The sequence below is a fragment of the Cetorhinus maximus genome, chromosome 29 (genome assembly GCF_964194155.1).
Source record: "Cetorhinus maximus chromosome 29, sCetMax3.hap1.1, whole genome shotgun sequence".
Classification (NCBI taxonomy): domain Eukaryota; kingdom Metazoa; phylum Chordata; class Chondrichthyes; order Lamniformes; family Cetorhinidae; genus Cetorhinus; species Cetorhinus maximus.
This window is the reverse complement of record NC_135907.1, coordinates 24,647,452-24,673,874: the sequence shown is the minus strand read 5'-3', so window position 1 is coordinate 24,673,874 and position 26,423 is coordinate 24,647,452. Positions and strand designations below refer to the sequence as shown.

At 42.4% G+C, this 26,423-nt stretch overlaps 2 protein-coding genes across 2 annotated transcripts in view; both read left to right on the top strand.

The window, feature by feature from the left end:
• The window catches only part of wbp11 (WW domain binding protein 11), a 28,687-nt gene extending 15,011 nt beyond the window's left edge, over positions 1 to 13,676 (top strand). The window contains exons 7-11 of the mRNA XM_078531912.1: positions 2,147 to 2,353; positions 2,813 to 2,914; positions 4,911 to 5,192; positions 9,938 to 10,120; positions 12,680 to 13,676. Coding sequence (XP_078388038.1) covers positions 2,147 to 2,353; positions 2,813 to 2,914; positions 4,911 to 5,192; positions 9,938 to 10,120; positions 12,680 to 13,095 — 1,190 coding nt within the window. The 3' untranslated portion in view covers positions 13,096 to 13,676. The remainder of the gene's footprint in view (positions 1 to 2,146; positions 2,354 to 2,812; positions 2,915 to 4,910; positions 5,193 to 9,937; positions 10,121 to 12,679) is intronic.
• A 1,471-nt stretch (positions 13,677 to 15,147) lies between these two features.
• cfap184 (cilia and flagella associated protein 184) overlaps positions 15,148 to 26,423 on the top strand; it is a 24,016-nt gene continuing 12,740 nt past the window's right edge. The window contains exons 1-7 of the mRNA XM_078531905.1: positions 15,148 to 15,198; positions 19,822 to 19,858; positions 21,115 to 21,237; positions 21,646 to 21,852; positions 22,640 to 22,683; positions 25,070 to 25,256; positions 26,158 to 26,249. Of these exons, the coding sequence (XP_078388031.1) occupies positions 15,181 to 15,198; positions 19,822 to 19,858; positions 21,115 to 21,237; positions 21,646 to 21,852; positions 22,640 to 22,683; positions 25,070 to 25,256; positions 26,158 to 26,249 (708 nt within the window). The 5' untranslated portion in view covers positions 15,148 to 15,180. The remainder of the gene's footprint in view (positions 15,199 to 19,821; positions 19,859 to 21,114; positions 21,238 to 21,645; positions 21,853 to 22,639; positions 22,684 to 25,069; positions 25,257 to 26,157; positions 26,250 to 26,423) is intronic.

Below are 26,423 nucleotides of genomic sequence, written 5' to 3'. Positions count from 1 at the left end.
GGCTCCTTGATGCCACACTCTGTCAAATGCGGCCTTGATGTCAAGGGCAGTCACTCTCACCTCACCTCGGGAGTTCAGCCCTTTTGTCCATGTTTGAACCAAGGCTGTAATGAGGTCAGGAGCCAAGTGGCCCTGGCGGAATCCAAACTTGCTGTCATTAAGCAAGTTATTGCTAAGCAAGTGCTGCTTGATCGCACTGGTGACGACCCCTTCTTTACTGATGATGGAGAGTAGGCTGATGGGGCGGTAATTGGCCGGGTTGGATTTGTCCTGCTTTTCGAGTACAGGACATACCTGGGCAATTTCCCACATTGCTGGGCAGATGCCAGTGTTGTCGCTGTACTGGAACAGCTTGGCTAGGGGCACGGCAAGTTCCGGAGCACAAGTCTTCAGTGCTATTGTCGGAATATTGTCAGGGCCCATAGCCTTTGCAGTATCCAGTGCCTTCAGCTGTTTCTTGATATCACGTGAAGTGAATCGAATTGGCTGAAGACTGGCATCTGTGATGCTGGGGATATCTGGAGGAGACCGAGGTGGACCATACAATCTTCAGCCAGGAGTGCTGAGTGGATCAAATGCTTCAGCCTTATCTTTTGCCCTGCTGGGCTCCCCCATCATTGAGGATGGGGATATTTGTGGAGCCTCTTTCTCCAGCGAGGCGTTTAATTGACCACCACCATTCATGACTGCATGTGGCAGGACTGCAGAGCTTAGATCTGATCTGTTGGTTGTGGGATCGCTTAGTTCTGTCTATCACTTGCTGCTTCTGCTGTTTGGCACGCAAGTAGTCCTGTCTTATAGCTTCACCAGGTTGACACCTCATTTTTAGGTATGCCTGGTGCTGCTCCTGGCACTCTTCGTTGAACCAGGGCTGATCCCTTGGCTTGATATTTTTGGTAGAATGGGGGATATGCCGGGTCATGAGGTTACAGATTGTGTTCGAGTACAATCCTGCTGCTGCTGATGGCCCACAACGCCTCATGGATGCCCAATTTTGTTCGAAATATACCCCTTTTAGCACGGTGGTAGTACCACACAACACAATGGAGGGTATGAGAGTATCCTCAACGTGAAGGTGGGACTTTGCCTCCACAACGATTGTGCAGTGGTCACTCCTACTGATACTGTCATGGAGAGATGTAGCTGTAGCACGTAGGTTGGTGAGGATGAAGTCAAGAATGTTTTTCCCTCTTGTTGGTTCTCTCACCACCTGCCGCAGACCCAGTCTAGCAGCTATGTCCTTTAGGACTCAGCCAGCTCAGTCAGTAGTGGTGCTACCGAGCCACTCTTGGTGGTGGACATTGAAATCCCCCACCCAGGGCACATTCTGTGCCCTTGCCACCCTCAGTGCTTCCTCCAAGTGATTTTCAACATGAAAAAGCACTGATTTATCAGCTGAGGGAGGGCGGTATGTGGTGATCAGCAGGAGTTTTCCTTGCCCATGTTTGACCTGATGCCATGAGATTTTGTGGGGTCCGATGTCAGTGTTGAGGACTCCCAGGGAAACTCCCTCCTGACTGTATACCACAGTGCCGCCACCTCTGCTGAGTCTGTCCTGCTGGTGGGACAGGACATACCCAGGGATGGTGATGGTGGTGTCTGGGACATTATCTGTGAGATATGATTCCATGAGGATGATATGTCAGGCTGTTGCTTGACTAGTCTGTGGGACAGCTCTCCTAATTTTGGCACTAGCCTCCAGATAATAAGGAGGAATTTGCAGGGTCGACTGAGCTGAGTTTTCCATTGTTGTTTCCAGTGCCTAGGTCGATGCTGGATGGTCTGTCTGGTTTCATTCCTTTTTTGAGACTTTGTAGCGGTTTGATACAACTGAGTGGCTTTCTCGGCCATTTCAGAGGGCATTTAAGAGTCAACCACATTGCTGTGGGTCTGGAGTCATGTGTAGGCCAGACCAGGTAAGGACGGGAGATTTCCTTCGCTAAAGGACATCAGTGAACCAGATGGGTTTTTACAACAATCGGCAATGGTTTCATGGTCATTAGACTTTTAATTCCAGTTTTTTTATTGAATTCAAACACTATTACACCACCGCCTCCCCATGTGTTAGTATGATACCGTGAATCTAGGTCCACAGTGGATGTGGAGTGTTGTATACACTATCCTGACATTTACTTTGCCTTTTTAGCAATTCAGGATATGCAAGAGGAGGATGAGGAGGACAGTGGGGATGATGATTACCCTGATGGCATGGAGCAGGATCAAGATGGAAATCGAGACGACCAGGATGAAGACAGTGACGACTCAAAAGATAAAGACAGTGATGATGACGATGATGATTTCCGGCATCGAGATGAAGATGATGAAAATTTAAGGCTAGATGATGATAAGCCAGGTACGTTGTTGTATTTGGTTGTTGCCTGATGTGACTAAGTTACCCTTCCATCTGTTCTTTTCTTTAAAATACTTCATACGTGTGAGAGTAAGGGAGTTGGACCATGACCCAGTCCTTTGTGATAGTGCACAATGATTTCCAGTATACTGCAGCACCACACAGTCTGACGATCATGGCTTCAATCTAAGCTTGACGTATGTCCAGTATTGTACTTTTGTGAACATGATTTCAAGCAACTTCTAGTTGATGCAGAGTCCACATGTGTTGCTTTGCGGATTGCAAAAATGTGTTGACAGTCTTTTTAACTAGGTTGCTAAAACTCAAATATAAATTCATTTAAAACATTGAGAAAGCCAAAAGAGATTGATGGCTTATGGAAAGCTAGCTATGCTTTTCCTTGCATTGCTATTTACCAGAACATTGAAACGTCTTGATTGAGTGGGTATTCTCTTCCCACAGGCCGCATTGTGCGGTTTGCAGATGTGCAGGACAAACAAAAGAAGAAGAAGAAAAACCTGAAGGAGCTGACTCCTCTGCAAGCGATGATGCTTCGAATGGCGGGTGAGTAATAGATGGGTTCTCAACTTCCATTGACGGCAGCTCTGATCCACACATAGACAGTAAATGATCTGTGAGTGGTAAGAATGCAGGGACCACGGCATTTCACATGAGCATTCAATAGATGGTAGTGTACAGATAGTCTTGAATAAGAGATCTAGTCTTCCAATAGCTTAGAAAAACATTGTACTGCTAGTTATTTTTAGGTGCTCCAGATGCACCACTCTAATCCTAGCCTCCTGAGCATCCAAATTTTAATCACTCCACCACTGGCAGCCTTGTCTTCAACTGCAAAGACCCTAACCTCTGGAATTCCCTCTCGAAACCTCTTCACACCTCTCCCTCTTTTTCCTCCTTGAAGGTACTCCTTAAAATCTACTTGTTTGACTAAGCTTTTGCCATCTGCCCTAATACCTCCTTAGGTAGCTTAGTGTCAAATTTTGTTTGATAACACTCCTGTGAAGTGCTTTTTTAAGACATTTTATTATGTTAAAGATGATATATAAAAATATGTTGTTGCTAAGCCATATATCCCAGGAAGATCCCAAGCTTTATCCACAGCATATCCTGTGCTTGCTGCCAAGACCATTAGATAATACCGCTCTGGAAAATAGTAAAGAAGCAATAACAAATAGCAAGTAAAATATATTAAATCTAGATAGAGAAAGACCATTCCACCTGTCGAGTTGAGTGTGTCCATATCCAGAGGCAAGAGATTTAAAAACACTGGCGAAAGTTCTAGAAGGGGTGATGAGGAGAATTCTTTCTCTATGGGAATTGTCAGGATCTGGAACACTTCACCTGAAAAGATGGTGGAAACTGATTCCATAAATAATTTTCAAAGGGATTTGGACAGATACTCGAAGATGAGAAACCTAACAGGATTATGGACAAAAGGCGAGGGTGTGGGACTGAGCAGGACTGCTCGTTCAAAAAGCTAGCTCAGGCACGATGGGCCAAATGGTCATCTCCTGTGCTGTAAGTTTCTATTATTCTGTGAAATTAGAGTCTGTAATGATTTAAATGAGAGCTAATAAATTTCATTAGAACTGGCCTTAGTTCTTCAGATTATGGAAGGGTAAAATCAGCTGCTGTTCAATGTCCAGTAACTCTTGCTGGAAATTGCATACAACTGAACGTTGGTTAAAACAATACTCAGACTCAGTGATAATCTCCTCGCCATGGTTTAACAGCTGTAACTCACTACCAAGGCTCACGTGGAGAATGGCTGGAAATCCTTTAGCATCTGGTGATGAATGACCTGTACCAGATGCCAAAGGATTTCCAGCAATTGTATAACTGTATAGCAGTGAGAATTGGTATCTTCAGGAAGAAATTGAGTGGAGGGGAGGCTAGGGACAGGCAGTGAAAGGAAGTGAGTCTGAGACATCATATCGTCCTGATCTAGATGTCCAGGGATCCCATTCTGGTGCCTGAGACTTAGATATGATGTTGACATCAGGAGCCATTGGCCTTGAAGTTCCAGATGTTCTCCGTGTGATCTTGACAGGAGATCAGCTAAATCCCCAATAAATTGCTTTTTAAAAACCATGTACACTGTTTCCTTGGATTCTGCTGGCCTTTTGCCAAAGTTATGATGGGACTGAGGGCGCTCATGTGGGATCTCAGGACGATGGTGTTTTATACTAGCAGACTACCGGTTAGCAATTGATACCAGGATAGTACATCTGATAGTGTACCTAATCGAAAATCTTGAGCCTGGGTGATGGTTTTCTGAGATTTTTGAAAAAATAAAATGACCCTCGTGCAGACTGGCATGTTGAGTTTTATTTTTCTTTCCTGGGTTGCTCTGGTGACAAATGACATGGGGACAACCACATTGTCACTTTAAGAGGAATCGGTGGTTGACCAGGATTAGGGCCAGTGTAGATTCTTGACACTATGGTAGCAAATCCATAATGTTTTGTTTTTGTTCAGTGTTTACATAGAGCTCTGTGTGCAGAATATGAAATTAAGTTAATACTGTACTTCCTAATAGGTCAGGATTTCCCCGAGGATGAAGAGGAGGAGGAGGAGGAAGCCCACACCGAGGGAGATGTGGAAGAGGAAAAGATGGATGTAGAAGAGCAGAGTCGGGAAAAGCGACAACGAGAGGAGTCACGGCCCGAGGGACCGCAGGTTCCACCTCCAACTCAGATGCCCCCTAGGGCACCAATGCAAGCTCCACCGATGCCTGGGCCTCCACCGCTTGGACCACCGCCTGCACCTCCGATGAGGCCGCCAGGACCACCATCTGGCCTGCCACCAGGACCACCTCCAGGTAAGAAACTGAAATAAAGTGATAATCCTCCAATGCGAATTACATATGAACAAGGAGCAGGAGTAGGCCATTCAGCCCCTCAAGCCTGCTCTGCCACTTGATAAGATCATGGCCGATCTGACAGTAACCTGAAATCTGCATCCCACTTACCCCCGATAACTATGGAAATAATGTTACTTATAAAGCAAACTGTACGCTTGAAGAAGGGCGTCCCATCGTCACCACCCTATTTAAAATAACCACAAAAAATTGCGATCAGTTTGTACCTCTGGCCTTGGGAAATTTTGCTTGGAGTTGCTGAGCCTGGCTCTTTTGACCTGAATTAACGCACAGTTAAAATACAAATGTTTGAATTGATGGTGAAGCGGGGAAGATTTTGGTGTAGATTTTTAAATTGACACAAAGTTCCCTCTTTAAGTATCGTGGAATTGAGCCTTTAATCTGCACTCAATTGATTTGCATAGCAATTAGGGCAGTTGGGTGATGGGCAATAATTGCTGGCCTAGCCAGCGATGACCATACCCCGTGAACGAATAATAAAAGAAAATTGGTGTAGTCAGTGTAGTAAATTAATGCTTTTTTAACCAATGGTTGTCAGAGCACAGTCTCTCTACTGTTCAAGGAGGTGTTGGTTTTTGATGTAAAATATTTGTCACGGACATGTCCTGGCCAATCTGCAGAGTACTGCCTCTAACTAATTGAAGGAAAACTGTTTTTGAAGCAACTTCTTGTTGCTTCCACGGGGCAACTGAGAAAGCAAGAAAAAAAGATTTTGGCCTGGATCTTCAGTGAAGTGACAATCACCATCAGATTGTCGCTCCACTTCTACTTTTCTGCCCTGTTGCCGCTCCACATTTCTGGCTGAGTCTTCTGAGCCTGGCTTCTTCAGAAATGCAGAGTGCACGGTCACTCAAAGAACTCCATCATAGCAAAGTAGCGTGGCGGGGGAGACAAGCCATGTCCCTTTTTTACGACACTAACTGTCATAAGGTAAGTTTAAGTGTTCAGTGTGAAAGGGTGAGTGGATGAATGAGTGAATGGGCAGCCTGGTAAGTTGGGTAGGTGGGTGAGGTAAGTGGGTAGGGTGGCAGATGGGTGAGTGGTTGGGTCGGGAGGGGCTGTTAGGTCAGGGGCTAGTCAGGACAGGTTGGGAGGGGTAGTTGGGGGGGGGATGGCGGGTAGTTGGATAGAGTTCGGAGGGGAAGAGGCGTGGGGGGCTAGTTGGGTGGTTGGGAATAGACATGTCTAGTTGGGGCGGTAGCTGGAATAGTTGGGTGACCATATAACCAAAGGAAAGTTGTGGTGCAGAAAGAGACCATCATGTCTGCACCAGTCAGAAAAGAGAGAAAAGAAACTAGCCACTCATTTTAATCCCTCTTTCCAACACCAGGTCCGTAGCCTTGCAGGTTACAGTGCTTCAGATGCACAACCAGGTACCTTATAAATGAGTTGTTTTTCAGCCTGAACCACCAACTTAGTGAATTCTAGACGCCCACTATCCTCTGGGTGAAAAAGTTTTTCCTTATGTCCCTTCTAATCCTTCTACCAATCCCTTTGAATCTATGCCCCCTGGTAATTGACCCCTCAGCTAGGGGAAACCAGTCTTTCCTGTCCTTCCTGTAATGTGGTGACCAGAACTGTGCACAAAATTCCAGCTGTGGCCCAACCAGTGTTTTATACAGTTCCATCATTACGTCCCTGCTTTTGTATTCAATACCTTGTCCAATAACGGAAAGCATTCCATATGCTTTCTTGACCGCCTTGTCCACCTGTCCTGCCACCTTCAAGGACCTGTGGACATGCACTCCAAGGTCTCTCATTTCCTCAACCCCTCTCACTAACTTCCTGTTTATTGAGTATTCTCTTGCTTTGTTTATCCTTCCCAAATACATTACCCCACACTTCTCCAGATTGAATTCCATTTGCCACTTCTCCGCCCACTCAACCAAACCATTGATGTCATTCTGGAGTCGACAGACATCCTCTTCACTGTCAACTACATGGCCAATTTTGGTGTCATCTGCAAATTTCCCAATCAGGCCTCCTACATTTAAGTCTAAATCATTAATATAAAGAACAAACAGCAAGAGCCCCAACACTCAGTCCTGTGGAACACCACTGGAAACCATTCTCCATTCACAAAAACATCCATTGAATGTTATCCTTTGTTTCCTGTCACTGAACCTGTCACTTTCCGCTGTATCCCATGGGATCTCACTTTCCTGACCAGTCTGCCATGTGGGATCTTGTCAAATGCCTTACTGAAATCCATGTAGACAACATCCACTGCACTACCCTCATCAACCCTCCTTGTTACTTCTTCAAAAAATTTGATTAAATCTGTCGGACACCACCTCCCCCTAACAAAACCATGCTGACTATCCCTGATCAACCCGAGCCTTTCTGAGTGACAGCTTATCCTGTGTCTCAGAATTGTTTCCAATAATTTGCCCACCATTGAAGTCAGGCTGACCGACCTATAATTTTCTGGCCTATACTTTGCATCTTTTTTAAATCGTGGTACAACGTTTGCAGACCTCCAATCCGCTAGGACCTTGCCTGTCTCTGGTGAGGATTGGAAAATGATCCTCAGAGCATCCGCTGTTCCCTCCCTGGCTTCCTTCACAACCTGGGATACCAGGGCCGGATGGATTGTGATTTATCCACCTTCAAGGATGCCAGTCCCTCCAGTATGTCCTCTCTCACTATGCTTATTGTATCCAAAACTTCACACTCCTCCTCTTTAACTAGAATGTCTGCATCATCCCTCTCAGTGAGGACAGAGACAAAGTACTCATTGAGAACCCTGCCCACACCTTCTGCATCAATCCACAAGTTACCATGTACATCTCTGAGAGGCCCAACCCTTTCCCTAATTAATCTTTTGCTCTTAACGTACCAGTAAAACATTTAAGATTTTCTTTGATTTTACCTGCCAATATTTTTTCGTATCCCCTCTTTACTTAATTTCCATTTTTACTTCACCCCTGTACTTTCTATACTCTGTTCAGCTTCCTACAGTATTAAGTCTTTTGTGACTGTCATAGCTTTTTTTTCTCTGCTTTACCTTGACCTATATGCTTCTGGATAACCAGGGGGCTCTAGATTTGGCAGCACCACCCTTTTTCTTTGTGGGGACACGTCTACACTGTGCCTGTAGAATCTCGCCTTTGAATGCCTCCCACTGATGTGACAGAGTTTTTCCTTCCAATATCTGTATTCAGTCCATTCTCACCAGCTCACCTCTCAGGTTTGTAAAATTTGTCTTCCCCCAATTTAGAACTTTTACTCCTGCTCTATCTTTGTCCTTTTCCATAATGATGCTCAATCTAACTATATTATAGTCACCATCTCCAAAATGGTCTCCCACTGCTATTTCATCCACTTGCCCAGTCCCATTTCCTAAGACTAAATCTAGAATTGCACCCCATCTCTTTGGGCTTGTTACATGCTAGCTAAAAAAGTTCTCTTGAATGCAGTTCAAGAATTATGCACCCTCTGTGCCCTTCACACTCTTCATATCCCAATTGACATTAGGATAGTTGAAGTCCCCAACGATTACTGCCCTATTGTTTTTGCACTCAGAAATCTGGCTACATATTTACTCTTCTAACTCTCTCCCACTATTTGGGGGCCTATAGTACACTCCTAACAGTGTGGCTGCCCTTTTTAATTTCTGAGCTCAACCCATATGGCCTCATTTGATGCTTCATTCAGTATAAAATCCCTCCTCACAGCTGTAATTGATTCTTTAACCAATAATGCTACACCCCCACCTTTTTTTATCCCCCTCCCTATCCTGCCTGAAAACACTATATTAACAGGAATGTTGAGCTGCCATTTTTGCCCCTCCTTAATCAGGTCGTGTCTGGGGGCAGTCGAGGTGGGGAGTGGGGGGAGTTGGAGGGAGTTCAGTGTGAGTGATTTGAGAAGGGGGACAAAGCCTCTGACTCTAACTTAGTCGGAGACTTTTTCGGAGGGTACTGGAGAGCAGGGGGATGGCCCATTGGAAGTTCAAACTTCCCGGGCAATTCCCATGGAGGTCAGTTAGGACTTCCATGGGATCCCGATGCACATTTTGGATCTGGATAAACTTGTGCCTTTCAGGGAAGGGAGTGAGAATCAGTGGAGAACAATGGACCAAGGAAAACTGAAGTCCAAATAATTGAATGGAGATGCAGCAAATCAGATGGCAAGATGAGGCAAACAGAGTAACTAGACTTTTTAAAGATGAATTTTGTGATGTATTGCTGAGGCATACTCTTGGGGCAGTGTAGAGGGACCTGTGTTCTGCATCTTATGACTTACATGATGTAGGAATGCTTGATCCTACCTGGGCTGCCTAAAACAAAGTTTTCTATTCTTCAGTAAAACTGGCCCTTACCATGACCAATTGTCACACATTTGGATTTATAGAAAAATCTCCAGTCCTCAATAAATCATCGAATTTGTTCCAGGACTCATAAATCACTTGATTCACAGGTTATGCTGCAAATTTGGAAATGTAATTTGTAATTGGTTTTCTAATTTGATCTCCTGTGAAATGTCCTGGAAATTTGCAAGTTATGTATCGGAACATTTAGATTGGCAGTGTTAGGATCATTATGGGACATTATCACGTTTGTGAATGGTTTGACAGTATCCTTTTTTGAAAAAAAGTCCAAAATATCTCTATCACAGAGGGGGATTTATTACTGTGATTAATCATATACAGTCTGATTGTAATTGTTTGCTGTTAATTACAGGTGCACCCCCATTCATACGACCACCTGGGTTACCCGGCATCAGAGGACCAATTCCACGACTGCTTCCTCCTGGACCACCGCCTGGGAGACCTCCAGGCCCACCACCAGGACCCCCACCAGGCCTTCCTCCAGGCCCACCACCACGGGGACCCCCTCCCAGATTACCACCGCCAGCACCTCCAGGTAAGATAGAATCCATTACATGGTATCTATTCTGTTTGCATAAAACATAGTCACAACGCTCTTATGATGTACCAGTAGGTGGGGCTGTGAACACAACATGCATGACCCATTTAACACAGCGAGATTCCCCCAAAACATTACGTGACAGACTGCTGTATTCTTTAACTGCCACCCTCCCCACCCCACCCCCTCAAAATTTCAGAAGTCCAATAGGGGCAGAGTTTTTTTTTCCCTTTTAATTTACAATTAAGTATAAAATATCTTTGGAAGCCAATTCTCCAATAAGCTTAAACATTGTTAAAATCAACAAGAAAGGAAAATATTCATGCCTCCAAAGACAACTTTGTGTGCAGACCAGAAGGGACCAATGTGATAAGCATTTTGCCATTTGCATGCATTCAAATTTCTATAGAGTTAGAAGTATAGTTTTTTTTATTATTCGTCCATGGGATGTGGGTTTTGCTGGCTGGGTGAGCATTTATTGCCCATCCCCAGTTGCCCTTGAGAAGGTGGTGGTGAGCTGCCTTGTTGTAGGTACACCCACAGTGCTGCTAGGAAGGGAGTTCCAGGATTTTGACCCAGCGACAGTGAAGGAATGGTGATATATTTCCAAGTCAGGATGATGAGTGACTTGGAGGGGAACTTGCAGGTGGTGATGTTCTCATGTGTCTGCTACCCGTGTCATCTAGATGGTAGAGGTCGTGGGTTTGGAAGGTGCTGTCTAAGGAGCCTTGGTGAGTTCCTGCAGTGCATCTTGTAGATGGCGCACACTGCTGCTACTGTGTGTCAGTGGTGGAGGGAGTGAATGTTTGTGGAAGGGGTGCCAATCAAGTGGGCTGCTTTGTCCTGGATGGTGTCACTTCTTGAGCGCTGTTGGAGCTGCATTCATCCAGGCAATTGGGAAATATTCCATCAAGCACCTGATTTGTGCCTTGTAGATGGTGGACAGGCTTTGGGGAGTTGGGAGGTGAGTTACTTGTTGCAGGATTCCTAGCCTCTGACCTGCTCTTGTAGCCACAGTATTTATATGGTTCAGTTTCTGGTCCATGGTAACCCCCATGATGATAGTGGGGAATGCAGTGATGGTAATGCCATTGAATGTTAAGGTGCGATGGTGAGATTCTCTCTTGTTGGAGATGGTCATTGCCTGGCACTTGTGTGGCGTGAATGTTATTTGCCACTTGTCAGCCCAAGCCTGGATATAGTCCTTGCTGCATTTGGACATGAACTCTTCACTGACATTGTGAATTACATGTTTATAAAAGCACAGTAAACTTTAAAACAGTACTAGTACTAACTGGTAGTGTAGGTTCAAGTTATTAAACTTGAGGAAATCTTAGAAAAAAAACTTGCCCTCCCCACAATGATCTACATTGAAGCATTTTCCCCACCATGTGTGCATATATGTCATTTTAAACATCTGTCTGTACCCCAGTGAGCAGGCATCTAAACCCCATTATTAAAGCGGTAGGTACATAAGTTGTTATTTTAAAAGAAATAGACTTTTGCTATTCAGAATCAGTATTTTTCTCTGGCAGACTGCTACATCATTTTATTTGGAAATAAAGAAAGACATGCATTTATATAGCACCTTTCACAACCACTGGATGTCTCAAAGTGCTTTACAGTTAATGAAGTAGTTGCTGATGTAATGTAGCAGCCAATTTTCTCTCAAACTCCCACAGACAACAATATGATAATCACCAGGCCACCTATTTTTATGACGTTAATTGAGGGATCGGTAACTCCCCTGCTCTTCTTTGGAATAGTGCCATGGGATCTTTTACCTCCATCAAGCATGCTGATGGGGCCTCAGTTTAAAATTTCACCCGAAAGATGACACCTCCGACAGTACAGCGTTTCCTCAGTCCTGCGCTGGACTGTCAGCCCTGATTTTTGTGCCCAAGCCCTGGAGTTACTTGAATCCAAAAGCTTGTGATCCTGAGGCGAGAGTGCTACCAACTGAGCCAGGGCTGATATGTGTGAAACTTGTGTCGAATGTCAAGAATTTGCAAAATGCATGGAAACACAAAATACTCCTGTTATATAATATGTAGGTTGCTGTAATACATTGGGAATTAAAGCTGTCTTCCAAAGACCATACTTCATTTCATTTTTTTGAAACCTCAGTGATATTAATATGCACCTGCCTCATGGAATCTTGCTGAAATCACTGATTCAATGAGTCCTGCAATTTATCAGATGTACATTGGAAACAACGCCCTGACTGTGATCAACTGTTATTAATAAACAGAACTAGGTATCTGTAAAAGATCTGTGGGCACTAACTGTCCAGTGAGTTAAATAAGAGGAAGGGTTTTACACATAAAAGGGGTCCAATTATACATTTTTAGTGTAATTTATTTGTGGTTCATAATTGCATCTGGCTTTTAAGTTCCATGAATGTACCTTGCTTATAGAAATGATATTAATTAAAGGAGAAAGAGTCAGATATATTTGTTCCGTACAGCATGCCAGAGGTTCTCTGAAGGAAAGTGATTATGCAATGATTTTCTGAAACACTGTTCTCCAAATCTAACTACTTGGCTTTCTTCCTAGGTATCCCACCTCCTCGGCCAGGCATGATACGTCCACCAATGGCCCCTCCACTCGGGCCTGCACCACCAGGATTGTTCCCTCCAGCCCCAGTGCCAAATCCTGGTGTCCTCAGTGCTCCTCCAAGTCTCATCCAGCGCCCAAAAATGGACGAGAATGTGACCACCATCGAGAAGAAAGCCATCGCCACTATCAGTGCGAAGCCCCAAATCACCAACCCCAAGGCAGAGATCACCCGCTTTGTACCCACCGCACTGCGGGTCAAGCGAGAAAGCAAGAGTCAGGCACCAGTAAAGAAGGGAGAGGAAGAGATTGTTGCCCCAATGAAGCCAATACCAAAAGCCACACCTGCTGTGTCTATCCAAACAAAGGACGATATCTACGAATCTTTCATGAAAGAAATGGAAGGACTTTTATAACTAACCCAGACTTGTGCTCTCTCCTTGTCCTGGACTACCAACTGCTTGGCATTTGTTTGAGATTTGTGTATATTCATTTCCAAGTCTGCTTTGTAGTTTTTTAAAAAACGTTTGTGAAACCTAAATGCTTCTGTGATGTGCTGACTGGATAAACATTATACATGCTGTCAAGCTCAACTTGATAACTTATTACAGTTGAAGTTTTGTAGCTGACAACAGACCCTTACTCATGAGTTTATAAATACTGCACCTGAAGATCAGACTTACTGCCCAATTAGTTTTTAATTAGGGAGGAAGAGGGGTTCATTGCATGTCAACGTTATATATAGAAATGTTTGTTTTGATCTCAAAATGCTCTTCCGAACACAGCCTTGTTTAAGTGGACATTGTACAAGTATTTCCTTTTACATATTATGGAAACTCTGGTGACAACATGAGTTAATCCAATATTTATGGACCTGAACAGAAAGGCAGTGCAAAGTTAAAAGTATTCATTGTAGTGAATTATTGTTATACTGTTTGATTCCTTTGGCTTTGTTTGAATATTATACATAATGAAGTAAATGGAATTGGTCCAATGATGGTAGGTCTCACTTTTATTTGTATCTGAAATAATCAGTTTACTCACAAGTGAGGTATGCTCCATTTTTTGTAATCTCAGTACATTCTTAACTCTTTCCTGCGGAAGTAGCACTGTGCAAATATAATGTATTTATAACTTCTCAAATGTTTTAACTCCACCCCAACAATCTTTGAATAACTAAGGGGAGGCAGTGGTGTAGTGGTATTGTCACTGGACTAGTATTCCAGAGAGAGAGCCAGGGTAATGCTCTGGGGACTCAAGGTTTGAATCCCACCATGGCATATGGTGAAATTCAAATTCAATAAAGTTCTGAAAAAACTCAATAAAAGCCTGATGATGACCACGAAACCAGCAACGCCCACATCCCATGAATGAATTTTTAAAAATTCTTGATTGATAATAATGAAGGTCATGCTATTTGCATACTTGAAGTAGATTTTTAACAAAGGCAGCAATATTACACTAAAATAGAATATCATTAAAAAGACTTGCATTTATATATGATCTTTCACAACCTCGGGATGTCCCAAAATACTTTGCAATCAATTAGATACTTTTGAAGTGTAGTCACTGTTATAATATCGGAAACGCAGTAGCCAATTTACGCACCAGAAGCTCCCATCAATGTGAATAAGATAATATTGGTTATGGGATAAACATTGGCCAGGATACTGGAACTCTTCTGACTGGGTGGGATTTTTCAATCCAGTTAATCTCTAGCTTTGTTGAAGCATTATAACTACTGATCTAACAGAGTTTTCTAGCATTACCTGACCTACCTAACTTCCACACATTCAAAACTGCAATAAATTGCAACAAAAATAAATGCAAAACCTTTACAAGGTTCCAGTTTAATGAGGGGTAAACTAAATATTTAATGATTTCAGGTGCTGTTCACCCTGTTTATCTCCTGCTTTTAAAAAATTCATTCAAGGGATGCACGCCAGTATTTTTTGCCCACCCTGAATTGCCCTTGTTCAGAGGGCATTTAAAAGTCAACCACATTGCTGTGGGTCTGGAGTCACATGTAGGCCAGACCAGGTAAGGACAACAGATTTCCTACCCTAAGGGACATTAGTGAACCAGATGGGTTTCAATGATAATCGGCAATGGTTTTGGAGTCATCACTGGACTTTTTTAATTCCAGATTTTTATTGAATTCAAATTTCACCCTCTGCCACGTTGAGATTCTAACCTAGGTCCCCAGAGCATTACGCTGGGTCTCTAGAATACTAACCCAGTGACAATACCACTACACCACTGCCTCCCCATTTCCCCATTATATTTTATAACTGGATGGTAATGTTTTAAAACTTTTAATGGTGAGGAATCATTTCCAGAAATGCTTCTCATTTGCAAGTTGCAATGAGACAGGAGTCACCTATCCTTGTATTTCAGGAGTGGGGGAGGGGAGGGGAGGAGGGGGCGTGGCCCCTTTAAATGCGGCGGGGCCATGGTGACGTAGGGAATGCTGGGATCTCCATAGTAACCGCGACTCCAACATGGTGAAGTTCAGTGAGGTAAAGGGCGAGGAGGAGGAATGGGGTTTGAGTATTTTAACAGGGATAATTCTTTTGGACGGAAAATATAGTGGCTCCAGTAACAAATGGACAAGCCCGGTTAGCTATCCCCGCTTGGGTTTAATGAGCTTAATCCAATCCGCGGTTTATTGACAACCACAAGAGGGCCGCAGGCCCGCGTCCCGCCGCTTGCGCAAATCTATTGGTCAGTTAACCTGTCAATCAACATAATACCCGCCCTCTGCCTAATTCTATTGGTTGATCAATTTGATTGACGCTATAGACCGTGCGTTGATTGGTTGTTGGGACTGAAGGTTTATTCTGTTTTGAGGTGCTGCTCGAATTTAATTTCCAGGCCCTGGGTGTAACCTCCGGCCTCCATCCTCACTTGAGGGCGCTGCCTCTTACCTGGGGTCAGTTCCTTCAGCACCTCCTCCAAATGACTGTTCCTTGCGTGGGTTCAGTCAGGGCTGGTCCTAATTCCAACTGGCCCAGAGGGCAGTTACACAGGAATCAGGCGAGGAAACCTTTTCTGAGTTCCCCCTACGCTCCCAAACCCAGGGGCTCAGAGTGAACTGCAATTCCTCCACCACTAGCCCAGTAAAGTTCAGATAACTCAACACATTATGTGCGAACATGAGAGAATACTTTAGAGAGAATAATCTTCCAATGTGCTTACATGTGATGGAATAAGTTGAATGGAATAATTCCATGTGATGGAATAAGTACAATAGCAAGAAATGACCTTGGATCAGAAGATGTAGAATCCATATGGGTAGAGGTAAGAAATAACAAAGGGAGGAAGACACTGGTGGAAGTAGTCCAAAGGCCCCCTAACAGTAGCTATACTGTAGGACAGAGAATAAATCAGGAGATAATGAGGGCAAGTTAAAAAGGCAGTACATTAATCCTAGGTGACTTTAATTTTTATATAGATTAGGAAAATCAAATTGGCAGAGGTAGCCACAAGCAAGAATTCATAGAGTGTGTGCAGGACAGTTTCCTAGAACAATATGTTGTGGATCCAACCAGGGATCAGGCGTTTTGGATCTGGTAATGTGTAATGAGGCAGGTTTAATAAATGATCTCAGTAAAAGACCCCCTAGGAAACAGTGACCATAACACGGTAGAATTTAGCATTCAGCTTGAGAGTGAGAAACTAGGGTCCAAAACAATTGTGCTAAATTTAAATAAGGGTAATTACAAAGGAATGAGGGCAGAGTTGGCTTGAGTGGATTGGGAAAGGAGTTTAGCAGAAAGGACGGTTGATGAACAATGGCAGGCATTGAAGAAAATAGTTCATGACTCACAACAAAGATACATGCCAGTGAGGAAGAAGGATTCTAGGAACGGGGATAAACCAGCCATGGTTAACCGAGGGAGTTAAGGATAGTATAAAATTGAAGGAAAAACATACAATGTGACAAATATTAGTGGTGAGCCAAAGGTTTGGGAAAGTTTTAAAAACCAACAAAAGATGGCCAAAAAATAATAAAGCGGGAGAAAATAAACTTTGAGGATAAACTAGCAAGTAGTATAAAAATGGACAGTAAGAGCTTCTTTAAATATATACAAAGGAAGAGAGAGGCCAAAGTGAACATAGGTCCCTTAGAGAATGAGGGTGGGAAAATAATAATGGGGAACCAGGAAATGGCAGAGTAAGGCTACTTAATAAGATAAGAGCCCATGGTGTTGGGGGTAGGATATTAGCACGGATAGAGGCTATCTAATAGAAGAGAGTTGGGATAAGGGGGGCATTTACAGGATGGCAACCTGTAACTTGTGGAGTGCCACAGGGATCAGTGCTGGGGCCACAATTATTTGCAATATATATTAATGACTTAGATGAGGGAAGTGAATGTACTATTGCCAAGTTTACAGATGACACAAAAATAGGTGGGAAGGCAAGTGATGAGGATGACACAAAGAGTCTACAGAGGGATATAGACAGGCTAAGTGAGTGGACAAAAACTTGGCAGATGGAATATAATATGGGAAAGTGTGAGGTCATGCACTTTGGCAGGAAGAATAGAGGATCTGAATAACATTTAAATGGAGAAAGACTGCAGAAAGCTGCAGCTGAGAGGGAGTCCTTGTGCATGAATCCCAAAAAGCTAGCATGCAAGTTCAGCAGGTAATAGGTAAAGCAAATGGAATGTTGGTCTTTATTTCAAAGGGAATGGAGTATAAAAATAAGGAAGTCTTGCTAAAACTATTCAAGGCATTAGTTAGACCACACCCAGAATATTGTAAACAATTTTGGTCCCCTTATCTAAGGAAAGGTATACTGGCATTGGAGGCAGTCCAGAGAAGGTTCACCGGTTGATCCCGGGTATGGAGGGATTTCCTTATGAGGAGAGGTTGAGTAGTTTGGGCCTGTACTCATTGGAGTTTAGAAGAATGAGAGGCAACCTTATTTAAACATATAAGATTCTTAAGGGGCTTGACAGGGTAGATGCTGAGAGGTTGTTTCCCCTTGTGGGAGAGTCTAGGACCAGAGGGCATAATCTCAGAGTGAGGGGTCAGCCATTTAAAACAGAGATGAGGAGGAATTTCTTCTCTCAGAGAGTAGTCAGTCTGTGGGATTCTTTACCGCAGAGGGCTATAGAGGCTGGGTCGTTAAGTATATTTAAGGCTGAGATAGACAGATTTTTAATCAGTAAGGAAATCGAGGGTTATGGGGAAAAGGCAAGAAAGTGGAGTTGAGGATTATCAGATCAGCCATGATCTCATTGAGTGGTCGAGCAGACTCGATGGGCTGAATGGCCTACTTCTGTTCCTATGTCTTATGGTCTTATCTCATGAATGACATATTAATCTCACAGCTTTAATATTTGAATATCTTTAATTCTGGAAATGTAACTGTGGTCGCTTATACAATATGAAATCTTGGTTTTTGGAACAAAGTGAATAGTTTAATATCTATTTGCTACACTGTTGTAGAAGACAGAAAATTAAATTTGCATTTTTATGCCACCAAGCTCTTCTCATATAATACAATAACTCTTACTGTTATAGTTGCTTTGAAAGGCCCTTTGCCAGGTTTGATAAGTGTTGCATCCAAATTATGTGATCAAGATGTACAGTTACGTGCATACATACATTTTTTAACTTCATTCATAGGATGTGGGTGTCACTGGCTAGGCCAGCATTTATTGCCCATCCCTAATTGCCCTTGTTCAGAGGTTCACATTGGTGTGGGTCTGGAATCACATGTAGGCCAGGACAACAGATTTCCTTCCCTAAAGGACATTAGTGAACCAGATGGGTTTTTTAATGACAATCGGCAATGGCTTTGTGGTCATCATCAGACCTTTAATTCCAGATTTTTAATTGAATTCAAATTGAACCTGAGTCCCCAGAGCATTACCTTGGGTCTCTGGAATACTGTTACTGAAGTCCAGTAACAATACCACTATGCCACCGCCTCCCCAAAATACAATTGAATTAGGAGCAGGAGTAGGCCACTCAGCCCTTTGACCCTGCTCCGCCATTCAATAAGATCATGGCTGATCTGATTGTAACCTTAACTTCACATTCCTGCCTACCCCCGATAACCTTTCACCCCCTTGTTAATCAATAATCTATCTACCACTGCCTTAAAGATATTCAAAGACTCTGCTTCTACTGCCTTTTGAGGAAGAGATTTCCAAACGCTCAGAACCCTCTGAGAGAAAAAAAAAATCTTCATCTCTGACTTAAATGAGTGACCCCTTATTTTTAAACAATGATAGATTCTCCCACAAGAGGAAACATCCTTTCCACATCCACCCTCTCAAGACCCCTCAGGATCTTATATGTTTCAATCAAGTTGCCTCTTACACTTCTAAAATCCAGCGGATACAAGCCTAGTCTGTCCAACCTTTCCTCATAAGACAACCCACCCATTCCAGGTATTAGTCTGATAAACCTTCCCTGAACTGCTTCTAACACATTTACATCCTTCCTTAAATAAGGAGATCGATACTGTACACCAACGTGTTCCTGCCATGAGGTTTTGAAGTGAAACAAAACTAACATTAAAAATTGCTAAAAGTTCATGAAGTTACATTGGTGATTGCTCAGGAGCGATGTCCTGGCTTTACAGTAGCTCGAGTGAAGTCTTTCCAAGAACTAAGCCAGTAATTCATAAGGCAAAGAGAATGACAAAGACTCAGCAAAGAGGTACTGTTTGTACAGCAAAGAGGTACACACTCAAAAGAACTTGAAGGCTGACACTGCCTGGTGCAATGGTTTAGACACTAGCCTTTTACCTTTGTAAACTTGGCTTTAAACCAGTCTGCAGTGATTCGTATCTGTCTCCATTGATTTTTTGCCAAAATATACTTTATTCATAAAATATCTGAAAGAACATTATGAAACATTTCAAAATGGCCATCACAAAAAGTACAATAATATTCAAGTTTTCTACATAAATCATGTCACACCCTGAGGTGCTTCAGTACTATCAAAGGAACATTATAGACATTTCAAAATGGTCACAACAGACAGTCAGACAATGCAATGATATTTAAGTTGTCTGCATAGATCATGTTGCACTCTGAGGTGCTTCTCTGTCTCAATCAATTCCATACAAACATTGATCCAAACTTTTGATGTTTATTCATTTTTCCCTCCAAATAGCAACAGTCAACTACGCTGCAAACCTACTTAAAGCAAGGTGAGTCAGCGTACAGAGATTTAAAAATTCGGCTTGATTAATTCTTACTGATTTTAAATGATAGTTTTAGTAAGAGTGTAATTTGCAACAATTGTTACAGTGGGCTCTCAGCTTGTAGCTTTGTCTTGACTTCTTCAGGTTAAAAGCAAGTGCGGGTATTTCCTCAGGTTCCTCCTAATCGTCTGGCGGGTGATCAGTGGAAACTCGGATACCAGCTGTGGTTTTTTTACAGTACTGTCTGTATTCAGTGTTGAGGAAACAATTGTAACAAGCTAACAATTTTATAAAGAATGCAAAGTTAAAAAGAAACTGGCTTTAAGAAGAGACAGCGCTTTTACTTTGGCCACTGATTTTCCTGCTGTCCATCTATCCAGACCCCCTCCGGGAGAACAAGACAGTTTGGGTTGTTCTTGCCTCCAGAATTCCCAGCTCTGTCACAGCATTGCTCATCAGGAAAGGCGTGTGTTGGGTTGGTGCCATTCCCAACCACGTAACATAACTGCTGATTGTTACAGAACGCATGTTAGCCAGGTCACCAGGAGTTCTGCTTGTCTTCATATATTGCTGTTGGAGCAGACTCAGTGGCCTACTCCTGTTCCTATGTCCTTATGAATCCTTTACATCTGAGCAGACAGGACCTCAGTTTATTGCATTCCAAATATGGCACCTCCAACAATGCAGCTTTCTCTAATTACTGCATTAAAGTCTCAACCTAGATTACATGTAACAGGCCTGTACCCACAATATTTTGTTGCCTCAATTCTCAGGGCTATGATGCACTGTTTCAGATAAATAAGATTTCTCTCCCAATCCAGATACCGTGGCTGTCCAGGATGGAATGATCCTGCTCCAGTTCATGACTAATTTCACACAAAACTGCAGAGCTATATAACAATACATGTACCCGCATACATTACAACAGTGACTACACTTCAAAAGTAATTCATTGGCTGTGAAGTGCTTTGGGATGGCATGAGGTTGTGAAAGAAGTTATAGAAATGCTTTCTAACTGTCATGAAATTGGCAAGGTAACATTCTCCATTGTGCCATAACAGCTCAGATTATTAAAAGGCCAACCCTGTTTAATTCCAAGAAAAAGCAAAATACTGCGGATGCTGGAAAACTGAAATAAAAACAAAATTCTGGAAAAACTGCTGAGTTTTCCAGCATTTCCTGTTTAATGCCATCCTGGTGTGATTGATTTAAACCTCAGTATGAAAAGATGCAAACTGAAGTATTTCTTTTTCTAATCTCAGACACCGATATTGAAGAAGCAGCTGAAGAGGAAGATGGGGCTGCAGTATCTCTGCCAGCCCAAGAACTTACCACTGCCCAAACTATGGGGGAAATACAGACTGAAAATGCAGCACAGGACCAAGGTGAAAGAAAGTAATTTGCCTGTGAATAGGTCTGTGTATTAAACAGTCTCACAGACTCAGGTGAAACCACCACTACTCAGATGATTGGCCCCTCAACTCAAAAAGGAAAGCCACAGCTTCAAATTTGTGTCAGTCACTCACATTTCACAAACTTGCTTGGATCCTTTGAGTTAGTTTTGTTACTTTGCATGCAAATTACCAGAGGCTGAAGTGAAGTGTTTGGGGAATGAAGGAGTGATAGCACTAATTATCCTGCCTGATCCTGGATAGGCATTGACCATAGTCAATAGTGCAACTCTTGAGCCAGTAAAGATGTATTCAGCCACGAGTAGTTCTGATCCCTCGTCCTGGTGCCTTTCAGTTGTGCTGGAAAGGATGTAGTTGTTTTATTTCTCTTTGTCATTGCAGAGATTACTGAAGAAGCAGTAGAAGGTGAGAGAGGACCTGAAGCTGTTAAAGAAACTACACAAGAGAACAATGTGGTCAGTGATGAGAGGAAAGAAATAAACCTACCTCCTGACAGTGATGGAGTGACCCAAGAGATTCAGGAACCTAAAAATGATGATGTACCAGAGGAAATGTTAGAGAAAGAAAATGAAACAAGTAGCAATGTAGGTATGTTTGTGTGTATGAATAACAGGCTGAGCATTCAGAAACCTATCTACCCAAGGCAATGCAGTAACTCAAGTACCTGAGTGTGCTGCCTCCTGTTGGCAAGTAGTCGATTCCTAGTTTAGCTGTTAAACCAGCATGGTATTGGTGTTAAAAAAGAAGAATGTATTTACAACATGTAATACATTCATCTTTTCCACTTGGATGTGCTTCTGTAAAGCAGAGTGATTCCAGAGTAGTAATAATGATTAGAGTGAAGGAATCATCTTGAAAAAGATATGAATAAGAAGAAAAAGGGCAGAAAGTTTAAAAATATATTTATAAATAATTGCACAGTACCTTGTTTTCTCTACAGAAGGAACAGCTGGTGGTTTAAATTCAGATTAATTACCTTTTTTAAATTGCCAGATTGAGGTTAAGGGCTAAGGCCCATAGTGTAGGACACCAACAAGATTGAACACGTTGAGACTGGACAAAGCAAGAAGGTACAATTAAAGGATAGCAAGGCTTGAATCTTCTAAGCATATAGATTGTAGGGGAAGGGAAAGACTGAGTGAGCTGAGGAGATGCAGGGAAAGATTTTAGAGCAAGGAGGCAGAATGGTGAGCCTTGATTTCAATTTTAACAAGTTGTAGGGAGGAGGGTGTGGGAGTTAGGAGGAACAAAGGAGAGTATGGCGCAATGTTGAATATTTAAACTCTTCACAACACTGTTTAATTATCCATGCATTTGGACTTGATTTGATTAAGTAAAGATAAACATAATAATTGTGAGTCTTTTAATTCTGAAGGAGAAATAGCAGTTGAGCTGAAAGTGACTGCAGAAAAGACTGTTGTGAGTATCTGCTCCTGTTTTTACAGAAGATTCAAATAGTGATTAAAAATAATATATAATCTACATACTAATTGTTATGTCCTCATTTATAATGGAAACTGCCTATGTCAGTTTATCACACTGTAATTATACCCACCTGCATTGTTTGCATTTCCCATCCCCTCAGTCTGCTCAAATCAAATTTACTTCCCAATCTTCTGCAGTACAGTTATGTTGTACTGTTTTTGTTTTTCAGACAGCTTGTCCGATATCTACACCTGTATGACCTAAAATTTTCCCCAGTTAAAGATTAGGAAGACCAAAGCTATTGTCTTTAGCACCTGCCCCAAATTCTGTGCCTTCTGCTGTCCACTGCCTCCAGCTGATCCAGACCGCTCGCAACCTCAGGGACCCATCTGACCCTGAGCTGAGTTGCTGATCCAATATTATCCCTCCCACAAGGACTGGCTAATTTAACCTCCACAACACTGCCTGTCTCAGCCACGCTGCTGAAATCTCATCCATGCTTTTGTTCAAAGTAAAAATAGAAAATTCTCAGGAATACTCAGTAGATCAGACAGTATCTGTGGAGAGAGGAACAGAGTTAATGTTTCAGGTCATTGACCTTTCATCAGAACTGCTTTCACCCACGTTTCTCACCTCCAGACTCCACTATTCTAATTTGGTCCTGGGTGGCCTCCTATCTCCCACTCTCCATAAAAATCCGATACCCTGCTGCTTGTATCCTAACTTACATTAAATCCTGTTCAATCATCAACTCTGTGATCACTGGCCCACATTGTTCCTGCCTAGCAAGGCCTCAATATTTAAAATTATTATCCCATGCAGGTTCACATCCCTCCACGGCCTCACCCCTCCCTATCTCTATAATCTTCTCCAGGTATACAATCCTCCAAGATCTCCAACACTGACCCCTAATGCATGTCCCACTTCCTTCAGTCAACCCCCTTTTCGGCCAACCAGTGGTGAAGTGCCTTCAGCAATCTAGGCTTTAAGCTCTGCAATTGCCTTTCTAAACTTCTCTGCCACTCCCTGTTTCCCCTCCTTTAAGATGCTTTTTAAAATCCATCTTTTTGACCAAGCATTTAGTCTCTCCACCTGATGCCTTCTTGTTTGGTTCAGAGTTAATCTTTGTCGCATTGCATGAGAGTACGGGATTTTTACCGGTGCTTTGGGAGGTCCTGTTCCATGATTCTGTCTATTTGTCTAAAATCTGCAAACTCGTGGCTTTGAATCTGGTTATATAGTTAAAGCTATTGGTCTCAGTTACCAATGAACAGGCGGTTGGTCATTGGTATATTAGTAATTAACTTTTTCATTTGAGAGCCCACCTGACCGGCACAAACTCACTCGTAACAATCCATCTAATTCCCTAGATTGTTCAAATGTATACAGCTGTACTAATGTTTAATACTGTAACCTTGAAATGCTGTATGAACAAAATGGGCAATGGGTCAATCAATATGTAAACTCCGAAAATCAATATTAGAAGTAGAAGTTTGCAGTTAGATGAGTAAGGACTAATGTCAATGTATTATAATGTAGAAGTTTATTGCCTGGCATATGTAAGCACCATGCAATCCATGTAGTACTTAATGCTTATCTTGTTTTAATATTCTCCCCTTGGTTTGCTCCTTTACTGATGCACATTCTTTTGCTGGTGTATGACGCTACACGCATCACCACCCTTTCAGTACATCATCCGACCAACTTCATGTGTAGTATAGCTGACAGGTTTTGAGGCTGCAGGGCTGTCATAGTCAAGGTCAATTTTTTGTTTTATCCAACATACAATTTTTCCTGGTAGGAGTCAGGAGTAGGAAACTTGGCTAATTTTTCTCCCTCATTTGTTTTAGTGCTTAAATCAATTGTAATGCCCCAACTAAAGTTCCAGCTGAGACTAGCAGTTTCTCGACAGACTGGGTATTAAACCTGGTACCTTTCTGGTCTGTGTGTCCTAGTATCACACTGTGTGCTACATTTAAACATTAAGTCATCGGAGGAGCTAATGAATGTCTTGGGTTTAACTGAGGCCTGTGTAATTTGTAAACTTGAGCAGGTCATAAATCCAGGTAAGCATAAATGCTGAAACTTGGGAACAAAACAATTTACTGTAATATTAGCAATGAAGCAGTTGTTGGGTATGGTTGCTATGTATGTGCCATGTATAAATATTATGCTACACTAATAAAAGATGTAGATCAGCTTTTATGTAGAATGTACTTTAGATGGTGATTGGCAATATCATATTGGACTGAAGAAGATTTGACATTCATTCCAATCCACATTCTGTAAAAACATTTTTCAGATTCAGATTCCAACCCTGCCACCACTTCAATCAGTCTTATTTATATTGTTTAACTCAGTTTTTTCTTTTACTAACAAGCATGAAGAAACAAAAGAAATGGAGAAGACCCCATCACCTTTGCCTACTAGTCTCACTTTTTCAGAAGGGGAGAAGGAAGAACCACTGACTATAATTGGTGAAGATTTAGCACGTGATGATGGTCCTGTAAAGGAGGAATTTGCAAAAGGTCTACCAACCTTAGAACCTGGGACACCAGAGAGAGAAGGTATGATTAGCACCAAACTGTCGCAGAGGAAATTATACCAATCGAAAGTTAGGTCGTGCATTTGTGTTGGATGGTAAGGTTATCATGGAACCCGGAATCATAATGATTGGGTAACACTAGGTTAATGAGAAAGGGTGCAGCTTGCAATGAGCCATGAAAGGTACATTATCTTAACTGTGTAGAGAAAGGAGGGTAATATCTTGGACCTGGATGAAAGAATAGACTTTTGATTTAGTGGCACAGTGGAAGCTGGGAACAAAGAAAGAAAAAGCCACTATCAATTTACTGAGGGATTATAACTTAGAAAAATCTGTTGCCACGGTAAGTGATTAAAAATGCTTCTTAGCCTAATAGTTAGGTGGAATACCTATCACCGGACTTGGACATTGAAGAAGCAATGAGAGAGTGATTTCAGCTATTTATACTTTTGAAAATCTCAGGGTGGATTATCCTAGTCCTTTACCTAATGTACCCATAGGGTGCGACACACACAGGCAAGTCAGGCAGGGGGAAGCACAAACTCATCCTGGAGCTTGTCTGGGGGTCCACCCATTTAAATTAATGTACAGGAGTTGGGCAAGCTTCTTTACAGGCATAGAATTCTCCCTGACCAGTTCTTGTGTATTCATTGCATCCGGGCAATCAGATGCAGCAAAATGCAGGGCCAGGAGAATCCATCACCCTACCTTGCTCAGCTTTGTAAGTTTATTGTTTGTGCCCTCTACCCCACATTTGCTGCATACAGAAGATCTTCAGGAAAGAGTCTGACTTCATTTTGTAAATCAAAACAAATATTTCTAATGCTGTTGTGAGGAACGTACATTAGAATTCAGAAGATTTATAATCAAATCCCGCAACTGCTAAGATACCATTTTACAGGGTGTCTTTTATTTTCTGTTAGAGACACCCACCGAAGAAGAGAAAGATGAAGGTGATGAGATTGAAGATGAACAAGCATCTCCTGATCGAATGGAGCTAGAGTACAAATATCAAGTAAATCCCTTCCTTTTTGACTCCTCTTTCTCTATTTTTTCACATTACCTCCCAGTACTTTGCTCTCACGATTAGTTTGTTACATCCTCTATTTACTCTTCTCTTTTTTTTAGCCATACTCTCCTATAGGGTAACTGCTCATTCATTTCATTGCATTCACACAAGATGCCACAT